Below are 24,496 nucleotides of genomic sequence, written 5' to 3'. Positions count from 1 at the left end.
TTAATAAAATATACACTAGGTGAAAACAGAAAACTTCAAATTCTAGCATCACTGTTATGTACTCAGTCAACCTGATTTACTCCAAACAACTGTCAGCATTTTTATGAGAGACTGTCAACATTACAGGCAGAAGAGTAAATAAAAGAAGCCTGAAGTCACACTCACCTGCAGCCCTCTTCTTCGAAGAATACTTGAATCATCCATATTTCAACTGCTGATCACTAAAGCTCACTTGCTTCTGGCTGGCTTTGCTCTCTAACTGTTAAAGAAGTCCATTATTTTCAAAGTTTTCTCCCCCCCCTCAACTCCCCCTCTGTCCACTTGCTAAAAATAGGGCATGGTCTTTCACTTGCCTGTCATGAAGAACCGCAGCCACAGTCTCTGACTATCTGTAGGTAATTTTGCCTGCCTCTCTGTGGCAGATTTAGCAGGTCACATTGGAAAAAAGCTGTTCGACTTTCCCAAATCTTTTCAAGGTTGGATGTCTCATCCCCCTCATACACACAACTGTCTACAAATATATAATAATCCACGACTCCGTGTAAGGCCAAAGAGTGGAATTTAATTCAGATCCCAGACGCGCATATTTTTGCTTTATTTCTATTTACTTGAGCTGTTGTAAGGGATCAGTAAACTAAAACAGCTGCCTTCATTTACTGTGTATAATAAGCTCACAAAATCCAGGTCACATTTCCTTTAAAAAATACACAGTCACGCTAACTAAAAAAGCAACACTGTGGGCACACAGGATACACTGCTACCTAAAACACAGAAAAATCTCACTATGAAAAAAACCCAGAAATTTTATTTTTATAAATTTTGAAAAATTCCTTTAGTCCTTTGCAAGACAAAGCGACTGTCAGATTCTTCAGATACTGTCACACATTCTTTTGTTTCTGCTATCTCTGAGGTATGCTGGGCTCCTCCGTATGCAGCAGACACTGCACATTCTCCAGCTCATTGCTGAGATCTTGCGACTCTCATGTGCTGAAGGGTCTGGAACACATGTTGCAAGTTCTGAACATTTAAGAATTCATTCATCTATTCATCACTGACAGAGCTGTCTGAAGAAGCCCTTCCCTCATCGTCATCCATGGCAAAAAAGGGGAAAAAAAAAAAAAAAAGGAAAAAAACCCCACAGTTCAGCTGAGGCTTTTTCAGTCTGTCCTGCAGTTTCTGTTTTCCAGCTACCTTCACACAGACAACTCCAGCAAGGTCAAAAAAGGCTTTGCCCCTTTAGGTACATTACGCCAATTCCATTTTAAAGCATGAGCATATAGCATGTGTTGAAAAATAAAACAACAATAAAGCTTTTAGCTATACCAAACACCATTTCAATAAAAGTCTAGGTATGTTCATCCCAGTATTATTTAAATTACTGAGCATGTCAAGAAGCCTTTGTCCTACACATGCCCTTTCTATATTATAAAGGAAAAAAGAAAATATTGCAAATATAATGAACAACCTACTGCTGCAACGACCTTCAATTCTTTTTGGCAGAAAGCTAAAGCAACAGATTTCATCTCCTGATAAAACCTAGGATGAGCCTATTTATAACTTCTGCATATAAATACTGTATTTAAAAGGAACCCAACTTAAGGTTCTGAAGAATTTAATGAGATATATAAAAGAAATCAAACTTCATCGAGAGCTGTGTTTATGAGGGGATATCAGCCAGACATCCTCAAGTGTGCAAATGCAACAACAACGAGAGCCCAGACCGTGGGCTGCCTACCACAGCTTGATGGAGTGTTCCTGTTCCCACAGTTATGACAGCTGCAAAACCAAAAAAAAAAAAGTCTCGGCACAAGCACACAGGTTGGCGGTGCTTAAAGGAATAGAGATTTACACGGCAATCTTTAGCTGATCTTCATGCTAAGTGACCGAGTCACATGAGCTAAACACATCATTGTAAAGTCAGCTGAAAGCAGATACAACTCAATCCCATTCACCAGGCTTTTTCTGATCCTCTGCGGAGCGAGTGTGGTCTTTTATTGTGAGTAGCTAATAAATCCTCATCTTGCCGTCCCTCCTTCCATCTGCCGTTTTAAACAAGGGAACGCTGAACGAGGTCTGCGGCGCCTTTGTGCGCTCCAGAGAGGGCAGGCAGCTCATTTGCATGGAGTATAACTGTACCACATAAAAACCTGCGCGCTAGTGAAAACAACTCCATGAGCCACTTGATTTTAAAGGAACAGCATCTTCTTTCAGCAAACATGGCTGGGAAGCGTCGAGCCACGCGCGAAAACTCCGCGGGAGGACTCAAGAATATGTCAGCGGGGGAAAACAGCGAGAGAAAAAAATTCAGATGAAGCTCTGTTTAAAAGCAGACAAACGTAAAATGGTCACAGTCCTTCGTTGTGATACTATTTATGATGGATGTCAATATCATTTCCTGCGTTTTGCTATCAAATGAGCTTCCTCAGAAAAATATACCAAAGACTAACTTCAGTTATCAGACATTACTGTCAAACAAATGCTATTTTTACTTCAAAAAAAAAATCTCATAGAAACAAAACATTGAGGCATGCTTGCACAAACACATTACATGCAGTTTGCATTTGATTTTAGTCTACACTGCATTTCAGAAATATTTATATTAGTCCATGCACAAACCAGATCATTGATCTTACCTCTTCTAAGGTCACCAGCATTAAACAACACATTCTGTGAGAGGAATCAAGGAATCTTAACCATTATACACCACCATTCACATTGTATTCTCTTCCTAAATCAGCCACTAAATGAAAATGTTTAAGCCAGATAACAGTAGTATATAACCATAACTTATTTCCATAACGTAACTGAAAGCATTCTTATTGGCACATATATATCTAATCCTTCTTGGATTATTTACCGTAATATTCAGACATTGCCAATTCTCAGGATGTCTACACAAGTGACTTGTAATTGATTGAGGCTGGCATGAGTCTCCAAATACCATAAGAATCATCTGTTCTCTTCCAAATTTCAAGCTTTCTTGGGGAGGATGCTTTCAAATTGGCTGCCTGCCACACTCACCCAGCTTCTGGGGTAGAGAGGCCGATCAGGGCTGCTGCAAAAAAGCAGAAATGGCTTTTCCTCCAGCTTCCTTCTCTCCCCCCCTTCTTCAGTGCAAATAACGTTTAATTAAGTGTCAGATCAAAAACCACCACCAAAAACATCCTGAATGTGGTGACCACCTCCTCCACCCTCCTGTTTAACTAGTAAGACTCATCCACTCTCACTTCTTCTTCCTTCCACAAAGTCTACCACAGAAAAGCAATGATGAAAGAGGATGGGAGAAAAATACTCAGTACCAAACTGGATCAAGCAAAGGACAAATGGAATTTAAAAGCAACTCCCTGACATGGAAAATTTTTCTTACGAAATACTACCTTTAGAAACTTATCCATCATTTTACCAAGAGATTACACCATCCTTACACATTCATTTTGACATCTTAAGAAGTGTGCAGGTAAGTCTCCAATTAAAGATGACAAAGTATTTGTATAAGACATTACACTAACAGATGTATTACTGAAAGATATTACAGAAACTGAAGTACACTCAATATCAATTATATAAAAAAGTTAATTATAAAATAAATTCCTCAAACAGTTTTCAGATGCAGTCAGCACTTTGAAAAAGTCTAATAAAATACCTGTTTATCAGAAGAAAAATGCAAAATAAGGTCGTGTAATATTTGAATCCTTTAAGAATTACAGTACCTATCTTAGCACTCAACTTCACTAAAAAAACCTGGGAGATTAAAAAAAGGGAGTTCAAAATTGGTTCACCAAGAACTTTAGCAAGCTCCTAACTCAATTTTTCCTTCCTACATCAAATTAACAAATCTGGAGAAAATTTTGCTTTTCTCTGCAGTAACAAGAAAAGAGGAAGGGTAGGGTAGTAGTGGGGTCACTTGGACATAATCCAACCATTTGACTGCAGTGCTCTTTTTCAATCCTGATTTGAAGACATCAAGAAATGGAAAGAGCCATGAACTTCTAGTATGTTCCAGCAAGAGTTAGCTGGGTAAGTAGGGAAGGACAGCTTATCAGCTTGCCAATACTGGGATGAATGAAAGAAGGCTAAGAGTAATTTCCAAAGAAACAAAAGGAGGCACTGCTTTACATAACAGTCGCACTGGGCTATTTCTTGCTGTGAAAAGCTGGAGGGGGAAAAATCATGACCATGGCTAAAAGCATTTGGACAAATTCATTGAAGAATCTGCCAAGACCCCTTAAAAGAAGAAAATACACTGAAGAAGACCCAGATTCACAAACAGCTGCAAGTGTTCTGGGAAGGGACTCTGCCTTAGGCACCTGCTATCAGAGATAAGCTGCTGGGCTCACCAGTGTAATTGTTCTATGTTTTTATCTAGGTAGAAAGTACAAAGGTAGTGCTTGCTGAAGACAACAGTGTCTTGCACCCTACAAGGCAACTCCAAAAAGGTGTAATGGTGAATTTGTAAACTGGAATTCTAAAACTAGTGTGTGGCTATGACAGTTCAAGTAAGCACTGAACGGACCAAAAGAACTTACACGTTGTGAATGAGTGGTATTGTCTCTGGATATGACATGGATGACATCATCATGGAAAATCACATCTGTCACCTGTATTTCAGGATGAATATTGAGAAAATGAAAGATCAAAAGTAAATGCTTTCAGGGTAGAAAAAATTGGGGTTAAAAGACTTCAGGAACTCAATCTCCTTTAAATATCACAGGAAAGACCACAAGTACGACAAGTCATTGAAGAATATTAGGAGGACCTGAAATTTTACTCCTCACACAGTAGAGAGTCATCAACCCTCCCTCTCAGAGCAAAACTCTAGGAGGGGTCCGTATTTAAGATTTCAGTCAGCATTTCATTTCTTTTTATAAGACAAAATCTCTTCTCACCCGTGCTGATTCAGACTTCATTCCACTGCCTGCTACCAAAATCTATTACTTCTCTGTCTTGTAAAAGAAAAAAATCTAAGAGGGTAGAACATTTCCAGTCTGAAGATGACTGGAGTTTTCCATCCATTAACTTCAGTGCAATCAAAACACCAATTCTTTCAGCTGTTCTGTAGCCTGCAGGTTTTCAAACAGCGTCAGTTTGAAGATGACCAAGGGCAGACCAATTTCACAGTCAGGAAAGCAACGACCACAGGAAGTCTCTGTGAAGCCGTGCAACTGTTCCCGTGTTCAATACATTTTACTAAAACATAATTGAGAAATTGTGAATAAGCTATTATCCTATTACTCACATTTTCTGCTCACCAAAGCAACTGCAAAGGGGGATAAATAAGAAAGGAGTCTGTATCTGCTATGTTAGAGAGTGCATTTACATATGCACAAAGACATATCTGTGTGGAATCACGTCTCATCTCTGAGCTGCATTCAGTTTGCTTATTGTACTACCTATGCTGAATATAAAATATCTTTTATGTATTGTAATTGAAATTTGAGGTGTATTTCAGGAATCACTCAACATTCATAAAAAAAGAATTAACTAAAACACGAAGAGAGAAATTCACTTTGCTGTGACTTCCTAGTCCTTTCAGTTTTTGGCACTGCATCCTGCCATCTTTTGTGGTTTATGCTGTTGGATCAGAATGGAAACTTACCATCACCATAAAAGCAAAGCCAGTAAAAGTTATCTTAGCAATCAAGTCATCACACTGTGGATCATAAATGTGTGTACTCTCCAGCACAACATAAGTGAACCCAATAGCTGCATACCTTAAACTCATAACACGAGAGGTCTAAGTCCACTTGCATTGACCACTCAAACTTTTGATATTTTGTATTAACTACAAAAACACCAGAAAGTCTCTCACACAACTGAGACCCTATCATTGGAGATGTGATGTGAAGGACATCAACACTACACAACAGGATGATTCTGTGACAAAGACCCATTGATGCTTTGCCATACAAAGAATACTCCCATGTGAAAACCAGGCTAAAAGACCCAACAGCTTTTCATTCATCTGCTTTTTATTACATATTTTATTATCAATTGAACCAATTTTTGAACCAATTCCCCGATCTAAGATACTGAGATTGAAAATTCACATTTTTCATAATTCGAAATTCATTATAGTTCTTACTCTATTTAGTCAAAACTAAAAGCAACAAAACATCAAGCTGTGGCAAACCTTAAAGATATAACACTTCCTTTACATAACATATTGTCAGCTGGGGAAAAAAGATCACTTTCCAAAATATTATCAGCTGACAATTTCAGCAGAAATTTTTTAAGTCTTCGGTAACATTTGTCTGTGCAAAAACAATGAGCCAAATGTTTCACTGTCAATCTGAAACTTAAGTGCTCAGGGTTTTTTTATTTATTTTGATCAAGCTATGTTTATCTGGAAATTTAAAAATGTGTCTCTTCGAGATACACTGACAGACTACTGAAACAAGGAGGTTGATGAAGTAACTTGTTTAAAAAAAAAAAGAAAAAGAAAACAGCTTGGCAGCCAACCTAAGGAAACTCGCCTGACAGCTTGTCTGAATTTCTTCTGCATTTCTTGCCTATTTACAAGATTCAGTTTGATAAACTAAGACCTTTGGAGCAGAGCTGTGCATTAGCAATGAACCATAGCAGGAACTCATCCTGAACCACCACTTATAAAAGGTTGGTCCCAAGAAAAAGAAATGCTGCAAAAAATGTCTAAAATCCTCAAGGTTTACATGATACTCAGGCTTTCACAGCGCAATTTCTGTTTCCAGTTTGTTGGGTTTAGATTCCTGGGCCAGACTGGCCCATCCCCCACATCCAGTGCCTTATGAAAGGCGGCACTCCCACTCATCTTCCATACAAATGTAAATTTGCTGCAGACAAGGGTGGAGGAAGGAGTTCATTCATCTACAGACCGACTGTTTTCATACTGTACCACAGAAGGTATATTCAGAAGAGACACCAGACCAGCTTCCAGGCAGAAACAAGTTCCTTGGCTCAAGCCCTTTTAAAGCTAAGACCTTCAGAAAGGAATCTTTAATTAAACTGTAATATTTAGAGCAATTGCTAAATTCACTACACAAACACTCATGTTCTGGAGTCGAACTGCCATTAGAACACAATGGAAACCAGCTTCTCTGATGCTACATTTCAAATACAATACCATTCTTAAACATTTTTTTCTGACTGGCAGAAAAGCCTTTTTCAAGGTTTGCTGTAAATTTAAACCTGAAGAAAATACATTTTCATGACATTACCAAAATCAGGATTCTCTTCCTTTATTATAAGACAACCCTTATGCTTTAGAGGACTTAAAACATCAGCAGCCAATACCTCCAGTCGGAACAGCAACAAACCCAAAGCTCAGGGACCCAATACCATCTCTTGTGTTTCCCTAATGAAGGTATTGACTTAAAGGTTTTTAGAAACAAAGCCTACAGTTTCAAGAATCCCACAGGAAAGACAACATGAATCCAGTTAGCCCCAGAACTGTTTTACCACAGAATTTGCTTTGATAAAGCTACAGATTACAGACAGATCTCATATCTAATGCAACCACATGCTGGGAAATACCCCCAAAATTTTACTATACACAAAACATTTCCTCCACTATCCACACTCCTGACTAGTAGCACTCTTCCTGCAGCCTCACTGTGGTTTGCATATACAGACTTCCCCTTTCTGTAAACTCTTCCCAAACTTTTCTGCTTCCGATTCTTACTTCATCAATAAAGCCACATTTGACTTTGAAGTACAAGCTAGACAATTTTTATATATAGATATCACTTCCTTTTCAGAGTTAACAAGGACAAATTGCAAAGGTATGAAAGTCTACCAAGCTGTATTTCACTGTATCTTCCTCTCTGTAGGATATTTGTCATTTCGGAGAGTCACTTCTTCAGAACAAACACTTGATGCTTCACAGAACATGGAACCTCTTCTATTACACTAGCATAACATTTACAAATAATGACTCACACTGTCATACACACTCATTCATTAGGGAAAAAAGCAATGAAGAAAAATGCCATGAAAGTCAACAACTGATTTTTCTTTAATTATTCTGCTCAGAACAGAGTCTACAGCACTGAATATATTTTTCCAACTTAATTCACACGCAATTCATTTTAATACACCATGAATTTTACCTTCACTTCCAGCTGACATTAAAGTGCTTAAACAAGTCTCCAAAGGCTGTACCATTTTGCTGGCCTAAGACCAACATGATATACATTCAAACACTGTCTTTGAAATAAATATTGAAGATAAACCAAAACATTTGGAGTTTAGAGGGTTTTACTCTCCCCTACTTTCCTAGTCTCCTTGTTTATACCTGATTAAGCTTACACTGATATCTAGGGAGACATCTCATAGCAGTTCTTTACTGATGGATTCTGACAGTTTTTTATTCTTGTTTCTGGTCTCAGACAAAACTTTGCTATTGATTTCTTACAATTTTGTCATCCCTCAAACCGGTGGATTACTTAAAAGCTCTTCATTTTTTACAGATATCCTTTTTCCCAACATTTATCCACTGAACTAGAACAATAACTGTAAGAAAGATTTAAGAATAAATTCATTCAGGATTTCAAAGATTTACAGTGCAATAATAAATACTTTTTTTTTATTCTTCCTCTCCCCAGAATCTACATCAGACTTTCCCATTTTTGTAAATTTTCCCATTGTGTGGGTTTTTTCCTTTAAAAGCTATTTTTCATCTTTAAAAAAAGTAGAGGCATAGTAATAATTTGTCAATCTCAAACTTTTTTTGGTTTTGTTTAACAGAACCAATTACATTCAGTCAGGAGAAGAAACAAAAGACAGTAAAATTGTTGACTTAAACCTCAAAGAATATTTCTCAGAGGAAAAGTATGACATTAATTATTTTAAAAGGCATGTGAAGACAACCTCCTTTAGTAAAACTAGCAGGTCAAAAATGCTTGGATTTCAAATTAATATGCAAATATATATATTTTACATTTCTTGATACAGTTACACTTCACTCCAAATTAAAGTCAAACACAAAATCCTTATGCATGACACTACAATACTGTCATGTCCAGCAACAAACATTTCATAAAAGCAAGCATGCTTCATTACAGCAGCAATATATATACAATATATGTTCTTTAAAGCATTCAGACATACTACTGGATTACTAATATCACATTGACCAAAGCAGTTGAAATCTTTTGTTCTTTCTTTAAAAAATAAAATCTGAGCTCACCAGAAAAAATTGAAATATGATTTTCATGCATCATTTGAATTGTCACCTGGGCTTTTGTCTCTAGAACTGACAGAGAATATCAATGTGTTAATTGAAACAAGCAGTATGTAATCCACAGGACATCTTTAGCATATGTTTCCTTCCAAGGGCTGACAAGAGCTTTCTTGGATTTCTCAGCACTAGAGCCTGACGTTTCCATTTTCAAGCTAAAAATATGAACAAAAATCTTACACGTTTACATAAATATGTATTTTCCCAGCAGTATCCTTCCACAGGAATCAGACACACTATATCAGTTTTGAGACCTCGAAAAATAAAACAGGAGTGCGGTAACATTGGCATGAAAGTGTTAAAACCCCCATCTTTAAAGCAGTGTTTCTCTTCATAATTCAGGGGCCCAGAAAAATAAATCCAATCAGAAATCTAGCTCCAAGATGGAACATACTTACTGATGAAGGAGAATGAGATAGTGGATGTAACAAGGCAAAGCTCAATACTCAAAGCTATCATAATTTAAAATTAGACATAATTATCCTTAAGAAAACCAGGCACTGTGGAAAGGGGTTTTGGAACAGCTGCTCCTCTTCAATTTAAATGCTCATTTGTTTTACATTGACCTAGAAATCAGTATCCTCCTAACCAAAAGCCAATTAGATAATAGTCTGTCTTTCAAGCTTGTAGAATACTAATTTTTTTAATGTCTTTAGTAGTGAAAAGCAAAGAAATAAACTGCAGATGATGCCACAAGAGTGCTCAGCTCCAATATGCACAACAGAAACGTGAGGGTTCCCTTTTCTCCTTTCTGGAAGGTCAGATTTACAGTCCAGGGAAGACATCCATCACTTCCTTGTGCTGACCCTAGAGTGCAGTCCCAGCTTGGGACAACCACAGGATGCTGCAAAGGCACCACGTGGAAAGATCTTCAGTTTGCTGGAGTAACATCCCGCTGTTCCTTCCACAGTAAAAAGTAACATGCCAAACTGACAACAAGGAAGCATTTCAAGAAACATTTTCAAAATCTGCCCTTCCAACCTTGCCCAGAGTTAGGTCATTAACACCAGTGTTTTTGGAAACAGAAGGATGCCAGATTCTTTCGGTACTGCAATATAAACAAGCTGCTTCTCAAGTAATGAGAATTAAAGACACACAGTTTCTTGCAGACTTGAGTTTGCCTTTTTGCCCCTTGCTCTCTCCCATAGTCCTGACAGAGGTAACTCTGGCTCTCCTATTTTACTTCCACCCAACTGGGTACAGGACCTCCCCCAGCTAATTGAGCACTCTCATATTTGAGTGTCAACCAGTGCTGCCGAACCACAATAAACAATGAACTGACTGTCACCGAGAGAATGTGAGGGGGTGTCTCCTACTCTATTCCAATTCTTATATTATTGCAATTACAGTTATTTTTTACATTTCTTCTTCTTTTCAAGCCTGGATGAAATTGGCCAGTGGCTTGGAAGTTACCAGGAAAGAAGGAACAATGGCAGAAACTTTGATTCCCTACCACTGCTCAGTGTTTCTGACAGTCATGACCATTCATACTATTACTTTCAATTTTGGTTAAAGCCAATGCCAAAAATACATATTCATCTACAGATCTGTTCTAGCTCAAAAGAGACAAAATGATGGTAAGTGCCAGTTTGATTACACTCAAATACAGAGCCATAAGATTTCTTAGTCTTCTGAGCCTTGGCAGCATCCCTAGAGAAAATTCTTTCCATGAAAAAAGTAGAGCCTTATCTAAATGCATCAACAAAATAAGCTTTTCAGAAGGCCAGTATCATACTGAGTCTGACAGGATCCAGCACAAAACCAATTAACACAGGAAACTACATTAGAAAACAGAGAATTCAATTCTACCAATTCAATTCTACGTCTTCATAGAAGAAAAACACTGACAGTCATCAGTAGCAATTCACAGTCCCAGGCTGAAAAAGAACCTGCTAATGCAAAAGGTGGATGTTTTAATATTGAAAGGAGCCTTCCAAAACTGCTGAAGTTGTGAAGTAAACAAGCCTATATTGACAGAATGATCTCACAGCAGAACACGAATCTGTACAGCCAAGGTGGAATTCAAGGGAAGGAGAAGCTCTTTGCAGAATAGGTAATGAAGCTGAAGAAACCCCTGTCTCCTTAGGTTTCCCTCCGAAGTCACTGAAGTAGAAAGCAACTAAATCTAAGCGTGAGCTGCAATGGACAAAACAAACACAACAACAGCAGCATTCTAAATATACCTCAGAGTTCTCAGACATCAGCATTAATAGTTGATTGTAGCAGTTTGCTCTCTGTCCTCCTGTGCTCCTGAATTTCCCACACTAGCAGCCCCCGTTCCTTCTCAGTACTGCCTTCAAAGCTGCTTTTGCAACAGGAAGCAGGGGAAAAGCCAAAGTCCATCCCTACCCAGCCAAACAAGTAAGCAGATTATCGAGGAAGTTTCAGAGCAGCTAGGATGATGTCAATCCCAGGCAAAATAATTACTTCAGTCCTGTATCAGCTTTTCCAAAGAACAAGCAGAAGTAACATCACTTGTTGAGATTTTTATTGGGAAAAAAAAAGGTTGAAAATAAGTCACTGTGGCTCCTGAGAAGAGTTCTTCTGTGTTTTAGATGGGAGAGTTAGAGGTTGAGGTGTTCAAATACTGCTTCTGCTGACCAAGTAAACATATCAGAATTGTTTAGAGATTTTAACTTGAGTTAAAACTACATCTCTAAACCAATGTATCTCTATGAAACAGCAAAACTTTTTGGGTTAAGAACCTGCCAATCAATCAGATTTTTAAAAGTAGCTGTCAGAAGAATTGTTAGTGAATATGACCCTTCTGTGTCAACAGAGCAGCCATGCATATACCATTAGATGTAAGGAAGAAATTATTCACTGTGAGGGTGGTGAGGCACTGGAACAGGTTGCCCAGAGAAGCTGTGGCTGCCCCATCCCTACAAGTGTTCAAGGCCAGGTTGGATGGGGCTTTGAGCAATCTGGTCTAGTGGAAGATGTCCCTGCCCATGGCAGGGGGTTGAAATAAGATGATATTTAAGGTCCCTTCCCACCCAAACCACTTAATGATTCCATGAGTTTAACTGGTGACTTATAAATATAAAACCACTGCTGACAAACGTACTGTAATAGCAGAGTATAAACAATGAGGTTGGCACTGTCACGGTGATCTGAATGACTTGCTCTATGTACATACATGTTAATGCAATCAAATGGTAAATTACACTCATAAGAATTAGGATTCAGGCAACTACAACATGAAAGGAACATCTGTAACAAGATTGCTCATGGATCCTGTTTTTTAAATATTGGTACCTCATTTGCCTGTTTCCAGTTCTCAAACTATTTTAAGCAATTGGATATACAGCACAAATAGTAGTTCACGTTCCATCTTTGAATTATTTTAAGGCTGTGTCACTATCTCCTTTTACTCACAGAATTAACAACCTCCTTTATTCCGTTCCTAACCACTCTGCTTTCCTTTTAACCACTTTTAATTCTTAATCAGGGGCAAGTGTGGGGGGAACACTGCATTCCTCTGCTTGAAGAAGAGATCCTTAACCTCTTGGTTAAGGTTGTGGGTTTGATGCCTGTATGCACCATTCACTTCAGAGTTGGACTCAATGATCCTTGCGGGTCCAACTCTGAATATTCTGTGATTCTGACTCAACTCGGTTCTTTGGAGACTATAAAGATTCAAGTCTCTGCTGATGTTCCTTGCTCCTCAACAACCCTTCTCTTTCTAAATCAGTTCTTTTTTTTTTTTTTTTTTTTAAACTGAAAGCAACTTTAGCAGGTTTTTGACTGGTTTTAGCTCTGCATACCCCTATTTCTGTTTCAGCCTTTAGGGTGGTTTTTTTGACTTACACTTCAAGCCAGAACTGAGCCTTGCTAACCATTACTCCTCCTCCCATGGGATATTTGCAGGAGCTTGATCTGTCTTATGAAACAGTCACTGTAACATGTAATGTCTACTCTCCTCATGTCCCAGCATTTTGTGAGATTAAAGTCACTATTGGTAAAAGATACAGTAGATAGTATAATAATGACACTTATGGGTAGTGAACATTATTATATGCTTTCCACGACTCTGAACTGGGGGGTTCAACACAAACAGAAGCTTGTAACAAAAAGCACAAGCTCAATCATGAAGCTTAGGTGAAATGGGAGTTAAATCAACTTTATCCATTTTATGTAACACAAAACTGAGTTTAACCAACATTTCACTGCTTGGTCCAGAATGGCAAATTGTGGTTACCTACTTCTGAACCACCAAACTACTGGAGAAGTTTTCTGATGTGCAAGGAAAAATGGAGCTAAAAATTACTAACAATTGTCCATGACTACTGTCAGATGGAGATTTCATACAGTGCAGGCAAAGTTTGATGATAAAAGCCTTGTTGATAATGGGACAAAAAAGAAATCCAATAGCAGATGGAAGGGCCTGCATCATTAATGTACTCTACTGAAGAAGCTGAGCACCATCACAACCTTCCCTTGAAATTAGTGCAATTTATGGTAAGCCAGGGGGAAGAGCAGCAGTTCACCTTTTGCTTACAGAAAAATAGAGAAATTCAGCAATTAGAAGGTAAAGGATATCTATCACTTCATTGCAGAGCCAAGTTTAATGGTCAAGCACCCTTCCAGTTAAACAGGTTTGAATCCATTCTTGACACTTTCCCAGGAAGCCAATGCCACAGATTTCTCTGACAAAAAAACCACAAGGAACATGGTGTCCCAAGGGTTTCAACACCTCTCATTTATACAAAGATTTGTTGCCATTTTATTTTTAAATCTAATATATATGTATGCATATACATATATACAATAAACTGACTTCTAAATAACTTTTATCATAAAAAAATAAGAAGATAAGCAAGCCACTCAATTTATTAGAGTGCTCCCTTGGAATTATGTTGGCACATAAATCAGCTGGTTTGTTTGTGGATATTACCTGATATTCATACACGTTCATATCAGCCATCAGAATGTCTGATTTTCTTTCTACTCTCTCGTATAATTCAACTACTTCTCAGTCAGTGACATTTTAACCACAGTATGTAAATTATACCAAGGAAGTAAACATGTCAGCAGGCAAGTAATCATATGGAAAATAAAAGATGTCACTGTCAAATATTCCACTTTAAACAGCTGCTTATGTAATCAGAATTGATGTTGATGCCTGATCAATATAGTTTGGCAATGCTGACATAGTACTTTTCCTCTCAATTCAGATAGTTCTGCATCTTCATGACAGTTGTTCTTCTTTTCTTTCAAAAACTTCATCAGTTTATCTTGCCAAACTTCTCTACCTCATTAGCTTATTTTGTTCTAAGATTTAAGAAATAACTTTGATAAGAAATGCAAGCATTTTAAAGTCATAACACAACATTCTACTTTATTTTGAAAGAAAACATTTGATAAGTGAATTTTAAGGCAAAACATCAAAAGCTTACCTAAAACCAAACAAATAGCTATTAATAGATTTAATAATGACCACAAATTTTTACTTTTTACATTGCATACAGTCATTTGAGCAGAGTCAAAGAGATTGTAGATCAAAAGGCCTTGACTCAGAACATCATTCATTTAGCAATTCTAAATAGTAAAGAAATAAAAGGTAATACCAGAACTAGTAACTGTACAAATTTTAGCCAGCAGTAAAGCTACAACACAAGATACAACTCTACAGCTTTCACACTAAGATTCCCAGACCAGTAGTCCATAGCCCAAAGGATTGACAGTGGAGAAGGATTAAGGAGGTCACAATAGAAATACAGTTGTGCACAAAGCAGCCCGAATTCACAATTAGCCAGAATCTTCAAGTCATAAGAACTGAATATTACTGTGGTGAGGGGGTTTTTTTTCTAGGGGTAGGGGAAGCCATGCAGAAAAATAAACACTTCTGTGAAAACACAGGAGGGAAAGGAGAGCTCAGGAACATCGAACAGGCAGGAGGGGTCTTCAAAGGGATTCCAGCTCATGTTGGAGCCAGCACAGTGTGCAGAGCTGAAGGAGAACCCAAGGTTAGCAGCACTGGTGAAATGCAAGCAGTGATCAACACTCCAACCTTTGCCTTCAACCCTTGGATCCTCGACGCTGTGATAAGAACCGTATGCATTTCCCTTGACAACAACTCATCCATTAAATTAGTTCAATTAGCAATATTTAGAAAATTCGAGATGCAAATTTGCCACACAGTAACTGATGAGATGGGTTTGTGTGAGAGATTTAGTGCATGCACTGGTAACTTTGTGTAAACAGTCACAGCAGTATTGTCTGTGTTAAAGGTATGCAAATTTATTATTGCTAATTGCTAATTTTATTATTGCTTATTGTGAATTTTGAGTGAAGACAAATACGAAAACCACGTTAAACCTGAAGTTTCATGTTTTATTTAAACTCCAAGGCAGAGAATTTTAATTCCAAGTTTCACATAATAATTTGTTTTCATGGACAAACTATGAACCCTGCCATATGAGTTCATCATATAACTACTTTTAGTGTCACTATGCTGTATGACCACATTAAAATAATGAGGTTTGAACATTCCAATCTTCAATTAGAGCTTTGTGGCTTCAAGCACTTAAAGAATAAATGTTGCCATTAACCTAGACCTTACCCCTCAAATATGCACCAAATATATTAACAGTGTTACTGAATCATGAGGTCATTGTGAAAATGTAAATCTCAGTGGATTCCATCACAAAGCAAAATCTTGAGGATTTTAATAGGATATTATTTAAGGTATAAAATTAAAGTCTCTCATTAAGTGATCTCAACAGCTCATTTAATTTATCAGGCTCAAAAAATATTTTAAAGGTTATTTTAGGTTAATTACATTTCACATCTTTTTATGACAGATCTGAAACCCAGCACATCTTTCAATCCTCTGTTACAAACATTCCTCCTTGCCAATAACAGAGTTCACACTGACACATTTTTGCATACTCACACTACAGTCTCAACATGATAGTGTTTTATATTCATGATGAACATAAAATATTTCTTTTTAATGGAAACTTGGTCATTGCAATAAATAGCAAAAGCAGAAGCCTGTCAGTCAGTTGTTCCACACTATTTACTAATAAAACAGCTCAGGTAGCTGGTTTATTTTGAACAAATACAGCACCCTCTCAGCAAATTGTGCATTATACACTTAGGTGGCCACAAGTGCTTCCAGTGAAAAAAATTCAGATCTATCAAAAATGCCACAATACAGGAATTCTCCTCATCTGTTCCCACAATGTACAACAATTTGAAACAAACACCTTGCCACTATTTATCCTAGTTTCTGTTCACAAAAGGTAAGAACTGCAGATATTGACTCTAAATCAAGTTTGCTAATGTAATGTTTATTCTGAATTCATACCTCATGTTCTCCCAGCACAAGGAGCCTGCAGTGCCCAGCAGGGAAGAGTCTGAAACTCACAATTAATGGAGAAATGCTCAGGTTAGCAATAAAACACAGCAAGGCCAGGTAAGAGATCACCATTTGCCTCAGCTTTTGAACAATTGACTTGAAAATTTAAATATCTTGAACACAATCAGAAAATTATACTGGCACTCTATAAACAGTGACTGCACCATCCATTTGAGCTCCAAACATTTGCCAAACATTAATAAACTGAGATTTACAGAAAGTCTGTGAGGTGTGCTTTACTTTCAGTTCTACGGGTGACCAAGGGACTTAACCTTTCTGTATCTTAGTTTATCAAAGTTCAGATATCAGGACTGTTGCATAAGTCTCAGGTTTTAGCAGCGTGTTTCACTTACAAGGCTACCCTTATCTCTGCCAAGAGATTTCACCTCTCCCCCTCCAGTAATCTCAAGGTAATAAGGATTTTAGATTAACTGTTAGGAAAGGTTCTGAGCTGCAGCTCTTTAGAGGTGATGCACATAAACCACTGTATTCCCACTGTCCTCCAAGAGGTAAAATAAGTAACCACGGTGTCTCTGTGGGTGAAACTGTATGGGTGGAAAAACACATTGCATAGCATGGATAAACCAAAATGACACAGTACAGGAAAACATACCAACCAAAAAAACAGCCAAACACAGAGGATTGTGCTACTAATTTACAGAGCATCTCCAAAGCCTTTGCTTAGTCAAAATGCTGTGGGGGATTAGTACAGATGTCCTGAAGCTCAAAACAGTTTGCATTTCTGGAAGGAAGCAGTTTGGAACTTTTTTTGAAATTTGAAATTTTTTAAGACCAATCCTCCTATTATCACATCCTAGGAGACAGTTTTGAGAAGTATTACCAGACACAGAAGGCAGCCATATTAAAATACTAAATGCAGATATCTCACAGTGCCTTTCTATGGAAACACCTGCCAAAAAATCACCAAAACAAAACAGCCGATTTTCAACTACTTTAAACTAAAAAACTGAACTTTTATTATTCATATCATTATGTAGGTCATTAAGAACCATAGAACAATACTCATGAAACTAAGCCTCACTCAGCGACAATGCGTGTTCAAGACAGACTGAATAACTATATTTTAAGTTCTCCACAGCTCCCCTAGCAAAAAAGCTAATTTCCCATGCACGCTACAGCAGTTTCTAACTTTACACCTACAATAGTGCTGCTGTCAGGAAGAGGACTGACTGCATGTGCCAAAAATCAATTCAACATATTCACAGACAAAAAAAAATAACATGCAGCATCTGAAGATAATGAGAACTGCAATCATTCAAACTGACAGTCTAGTGCCTAACAATTATCACAAGGCAAGCTTTATGAATTCATATTTCCTACAATGACAAGCCTCAGGTTACACAGAAGGGTGTTCAAATTCTCTTTCTAATATGAAAATCTCCTTTAAGCCATTGAGTCCACTCCAAAATGGAATTCACTTAACTGAAGTGAGTAAAAAGATGCTGACTGTGTTTAGTAATATGCTGAAGTTTCTTCAGAGTAAGATGCTGACTACATTTAAGTAATATGCACTGTATAGTAAATATAACTTTAGTACAGAATTTATCAAAATTATTTCCTGTTCTGTACATGAATTATTCAGAACAAAGTTTTCTAGTGTAAAACCAATCAGGACTATCAGTTTTGGATGCCACTGTGAAGCATGTGACCTGAATCTATCATGAAAACATACAGAATCATAGAATCAGCTGGGTTGGAAGGGACCTCCGAGATCATCAAGTCCAACCCTTGATCCGCTACTGTCATGGTTACTAGACCATGGCACTGATGCCACATCCAGTCTCATCTTAAAAACCTCCTGGCACAGCTCAAGACCATGCCCTCTTGTCCTACTGCTGGTTGCCTGGGAGAAGAGACCAAGCCCCACCTGGCTACAACTTCCTTTCAGGGAGTTGTAGAGAGTGAGGAGGTCTCCCCTGAGCCTCCTCTTCTCCAGGCTGAACAGCCCCAGCTCCCTCAGCCTCTCCTCACAGCACTTGTGCTCGAGTCCCTTCACCAGCCTCGTTGCTCTTCTCTGGACCTGCTCCAGCCCCTCCCTGTCCTTCCTGAACTGAGGGACCCAGAACTGGACACAGCACTCGAGGTGTGGCCTCACCAGCACCAAGTATAGGGCAAGAATCACTTCCTTGGCCACACTGTTCCTGATCCAGGCCAGAATCCATTGGCCCTCTTGGCCACCTGGGCACACTGCTGGCTCATGTTCAGCTTCCTGCCAATCCAAACTCCCAGTTCCCTTCCTGCCTGGCTGCTCTCCAGCCACTCTGTCCCCAGCTCATGGGGCTGCCAGGGGTTGCTGTGGCCAAAGTGCAGGACCCGGCACTTGGCCCTGTTGAACCTCATCCCACTGGAATCAGCCTCCAACCTATCCAGGTCCCTCTGCAGAGCCCTCCTGCCTTCCAGCTGATTGACACTCCCCCCCAGCTGATGATGGACTCAATCCCCTCATCTAAATCATCAGTAAATATATTAAACAGAACTGGGCCCAACACTGATCCCTGGGGGACACCACCAGTGACCAGATCCCAACTGGACACAGCACCGTTCACCACCACTCTCTGGGCCTGGCCATCCAGCCAGTTCCTAACCCAGCACAGAGTGCCCCTGTCCAAGCCATGGGCTGCCAGTTTTTTCAGGAGCATGCTGTGGGAGACAGTGTCAAAGGCTTTGCTGAAGTCCAGGTAGACACATCCACAGCCTTCCCCTCATCCACCAGGCGGGTCACCTGATCATAAAAGGAGATCAGGTTAGTCAGACAGGACCTGCCCCTCCTAAACCCGTGCTGGCTGGGTCTGATCCCTTGTCCCTCCTGTAGGTGCTGTGTGATTGCACTGAGGATGATCTGCTCCATAACCTTGCCAGGCACTGAGGTCAGGTTGACAGGCCTGTAGTGTCCCGGGTCCTCCTTCTGGCCCATTTTGTAGACTGGCGTGACATTCACCAACTTCCAATCATCTGGGACCTGCCCAGTGAGCCAGGACTGTTCATAGATGATGCAGAGTGGCTTGGCAAGCTCTTACCCCAGCTTCCTCATCACCCTTGGGTGGATCCCATCTGGTCGCATAGACTTGTGGGGATCCAAGTGGCTCAGCAGGTCACTAACTGTTTCCTCCTGGATTACAGGGGGGCTATTCAGATTCTTATCTCTTTTTAAAAGCTCCAGAAGCCAGCTGTCCTCAGGACAACCTGTCTTACTGTTGAAAACTGAGGTAAATAAGGTGTTAAACACCTCAGCCTTTTCCTCATCTTTAATAACTATATTCCCACCCATGTCCAATAAAGAACGGAGGTTTTCCTTGCCCCTCCTTTTGCTATTGATGTATCTGTAGAAGGACTTTTTGTTATCCTTCACAGAAGTGGCAAGCTTAAGTTCAAGTTGTGCCTTCATCTCTCTAATTTTCTTTCTACATGACCTAACTATATTCCTAAACTCTTCCTGAGCAGCCAGCCCTTTTTTCCCCGTAATCAGCAGGCTCTCCTCTTTACCCTTTGAAATCTCCCTGTTCAGCCAGACCAGTCGCCTTCCCTGCCAGTTTGCCTTTCAGCACACTGGGACAGCCTGCTTCTGTGCTTTCAAGACTTCCTTCCTGAAGCATGTCCATCCTTCCTGGACCCCTTTGTTTTCAAGGGTTGTTTCCCAGGGTACACTCTGAACTAGTCTTCTGGATAGGCCAAAATCTGCCCTCTGGAAGTCCAGCATAGAGCCACAGATTATGCTGATGGTGAAGTAAAAGTTGAGCAACTTGCAGTCTGATTTAAAAGCCAAGAAATGGCTAATTCTTTCAAGAGGAGGTTTGAAGAATGCCAGCTAAGCTTGTCAGAACTACAGAAAGGCTGCCACCAGGACTGTCAAAGGACACCAACCCTGTTGTGTATTTTGAAGCTTCTGCTAATAATGAACCTTTAGGACACATAACTATGGAGCTGTTTTCAAATATTGTCCCAAGAACTGCTGAAATTTCAGAGCCCTGTGCACAGGAGAGAAAGGATTTGGATTCAAGAACTCCCGCTTCACAGAATAGTCACCAACTTCACGTGTCAGGGAGGAGATATAACTAACCATGATGGAACAGGTGGACGGTCAATTTATGGAACAGCATTTGAAGACAAGAATTTTGAAGTGAAACACATGATACATGCATTTTTGTTTTCCTACCAGGGACACCTTAAAAGCTGTGACAAAGGTAAGTCCCTGCAAGCATTCTAAACACTGCCCAATGACTAGAACTTGCTCCCTACCTCTTCCTCAAGCCCTATCCAAATTCCAAAATTGATAATGTACCCAAGCTCTCAAAAATTCAGCAATAGACTCTGCAGCATATGTAAATGCAAATGTCTAATTGGTATTCATAAACTCAGACTTCACACATGGTCTTAATTTGGAAATCCACTTACTTCCCATCTCAGGTCATTACAATTACAACTGACAATTTAAAATGCAATTTCCATGCCTTCATACAGTAATAAAATCCGTTCATTCATTCAGCCACAGTTTCTGCTGTCTTCTCCTTTTCTAATATAAAAATATTAAATCCTACTTGTACAGTCAAGTATTGAAAGTCCTTTACTCTCTGAAACAATTTATGGCCTTTACCAACTGTAACTTTAATGATTAATCTTAAACAAAAATATTTTCAGCTGTATGGAGCAACATTTAAATAATCAACCTAAAAGTAACATTATCTGTGACAAAACATTTTGGGAAAAGAGCAGTTTTCGATTTCAGAAGACACAAATGTAAATGAAGTTTTCCCATCAGATTCAAATGCCTGCTTCCATACTAAGTATCCAGGCAACCAGCAGGAGTTAGTGCTATGCACAACTGACATTAATGATTTGTCCCCCAACTAGTATTGTATTTTTCTATAAAAAGACAGATTACATCTAATTCTTTTGTGAGGAGATAGAAATCAAAGCGCTATGCACTCACATCGAGCAGAGAGGTGGAGAGTGTGGTGGAAGATCAGATATTGTGGCTTGTAAACTAATATTTAATTTGCTAGTCATATACGTGGTATCTGCTAGTCACTACAAACTCTGTTCCTTCCAAGACCTCATCCCTGTGAGATTAACAACCCAGGTGCCTGGGTGCATAAAGCAGAGATCCTAAATAACACACAGTAAACCCACTAAAGCACTGGGGACTAAACAGGAGAGCCAGAGACAGAATTTTCTTTTATAACTGGGAGGGGTTTTGAAGCAGAGTATAAAGCTGGAACTCCCACTTCCACTGCACTTCACCAGGCCTTTTGAATTATTAACTTCCGTACTGAACTGATGAGCAGGAGAGAACTAAGGTCTCCTTTTGGCCACAGGAGAGCATCCCTGGCTCCATCCAGCCCGGGCCGCCCCAGAGCCCCGGGGAGGTTCGGTGCGGGAACTGCAGCTCCCGGCGGAGGGACGGCCGGGGCTGCAGCGCCACCGCCAGCCCAGAGGAGGGAGCACGACACGGCTTCTCACCCAAAAAAAAAAAAAAATCGCACACTGTTTATAAAAATCACCTCCAAATAAATTTTTTTTGAAATTAATTTTGTTTTATTCATAGCTATCCTAGCCTTCATCTCTCTGTTGCCAGAGAAATGATGTTGCAAACCACGGTACAGCATTACGATACGGAGAGAATTCATGGTCCAGCTAAAGGAAAAAAGCTGGTTATTAGCAAGTGATTCCTGTGGGACACGGTCCCAGAAATAACATGCCCGTGCTGTAAAACAACTAACAATTACCAGGATCTCTAAAAATGTTTGACAAAAGCTCGTTTGGATTGTGGAGCTCACGATTCCTGTCCCCAGCCCCGGCACACCAGCAGATGGCAACCCAGCTCCACAGACCCCTCCACAGGCTTGATTAAAACATAGCCATTAGATTCCACTTCCGCATGAATTTAAAGGGAATTACCTCCAGTGCCTCACTCACTAAATTCAAATCTGTAGCCAACTAGCCACTCTTCTCCATAGCCAGGAAAAACACAAACCTGAATTTTCTTTCTAATGAACACCATCCTGCACAGGGGAAATAAACTATTAGGGGAAGTTTATATTTTAGGTACAAGTGATTATATTCATAATATATCTAAAATGAAATTAAAAAAGCAAAGGAGCAGAAGTTTAGAGAATAAATAGTAAATATTCTCTCCTACATCTAAAAAGCATACCCCAACTTGAACATCAAAAGTAACATGGCACAGCACGAAGTCTGTCTCAGCTACCAAGTTACTCGCTGAGCCAAGGACCCAACATCACAAGAACGACCCATTCTCCCCATTCCACTCGGTATTGCCTAATCCACACAGCTTTGTGGAACTAAACATTTGTAATAAATCAGCTGAACTGAACAAGCAGCATCACTGCCTCAGTGTTATTCAACACAGGAAGTTCTTCAGCTTGTTAGTCATTTCAAGTCGTTGCATTTGAGCTTTTCTACCATCCAGATCATTATTGTAATTCAAAATCTAAGAAGTTTGGGGTTTTAATCATTTCTTCTAGAACAACACCAGGGAAAGGTGAGCCATCTGGCACTTTGCACAACCACAATGAATATGCCATTTTGTTTAAACCATTACCTTAGAAAGCAAATGTAAAACCCTAAGTCATTTGATTTTCTCTGACCCTACAAGGAAATCTTGCAAGTCTGACATCAGAGGATTAATAGAGCACCAAGTGCTTAATCAGCAGCCTTCATCTCTGAAGATGAAGAAATGGCTGTGACCACATCCCATGTGGTACAGAATATAAGGAAGAAAGTTTAATCTAAAGAGAACTGCAACCACCCAGCTGGAATCCTCAACCTCATTTTCAAAACTTATGTTCAGTTTTTCAGTTCAATGGGTACCTCAAGTTTCAGTTCTATACTGGGAGCACTTCAGAAAGCTGAAGCTTGTAAGTATTTAAAAAAAAAAAAAAGGTTTCAAAATCTCTTTCACAAACATATCTAAGTTTCCACTGACAGGCTTCTTCAAATGTTTTCCTATCGCCACAGTTGGCAGAAGGAACACATATGATTTCTTATTCCTGGAACATCTCAAGCTTTTCCAGGCATTAGATGCTGAGCAATGCATGTAAGACATAGTCCTAAATAATGGGTTGCACACTGTCAGATATTTCTTTCACAAAACCCTGAAGACAGTGCTCGAGATGCTCTCTGAGAGACCAGGTGGTGGGACGCACACACAGAAAACCCTCATCTCTCTCCACAAATGTAGATGTATATTCAGCATTAGTGCAGTGCTCTAGTTGAGCAACCTGTCCTTAATAACCATGAGGGGAAAATCATCCATTGCCCACCCATAAATGCCCCAGTCCTGGAATATTAACACCTTACAGCATCACTTCTGGAAATCGATTTCATTCACACTGAGTTCTGTCAAAATGAATAGTTGCAAGAAAGACACCCCCAATCTACCTCCTCTACAACGATCATAACCTTCTCTTCACAAGCTCCTTTTCCTTTCTAAAATTTGCAAACCCTGATGCTCTTCACGCCTTTCTTCATAAGAGAATGCATCCATATTCCTGATCTTTTGCATCATCTCCCTTCAAAACACAGTGGATGTTCTAACTCTTTTTACAGTAGGGTAAGATTTCAGATAAACAAACCCCTGAATTAACTCATAAAAGATTTTCCACAAAATTACCCTTCTGTTCCTTAAACACAAACTCTACATACATTCCCTGTGCCCACATCTTTTACTATATTTGGGTCTTGAGAGCAGGAAACACCACTGAGATGCCCGCAGTGATTCTTTATGTCATTTCCTCTGATTACTTCCTCAGCTATTTTAGGGATTTAAAAGTCTTCACCAGAATTCAATCTCTTAGGATCAGAACCATTTGTCTTAAGGGTAGATGATGAGCTGAAGGTCATGCTGTGAAATCCTCACATATATTTAGAAGGCACAC

The 24,496-nt window shown here is 39.3% G+C and overlaps 1 protein-coding gene across 5 annotated transcripts in view; it reads right to left on the bottom strand.

Annotated features, from left to right (window-relative positions):
• MAST2 (microtubule associated serine/threonine kinase 2) overlaps window positions 1–24,496 on the bottom strand; it is a 192,168-nt gene that overhangs the window by 140,846 nt on the left and 26,826 nt on the right. The window contains exon 1 of one of the 5 annotated variants that reach the window (XM_027648985.1): window positions 11,398–11,597. The exons of the other annotated variants lie outside the window; for them this stretch is intronic. Within the exon in view, the coding sequence (XP_027504786.1) occupies window positions 11,398–11,421 (24 nt within the window). The 5' untranslated portion in view covers window positions 11,422–11,597. Of the gene's footprint in view, window positions 1–11,397; window positions 11,598–24,496 lie in introns of those variants that run through there. 5 annotated transcript variants of the gene reach the window in all.

The sequence above is a fragment of the Corapipo altera genome, unplaced genomic scaffold (genome assembly GCF_003945725.1).
Source record: "Corapipo altera isolate COAL_440 unplaced genomic scaffold, ASM394572v1 112, whole genome shotgun sequence".
NCBI classification, from domain to species: domain Eukaryota; kingdom Metazoa; phylum Chordata; class Aves; order Passeriformes; family Pipridae; genus Corapipo; species Corapipo altera.
This window is presented reverse-complemented; position numbering and strand designations above follow the sequence as displayed.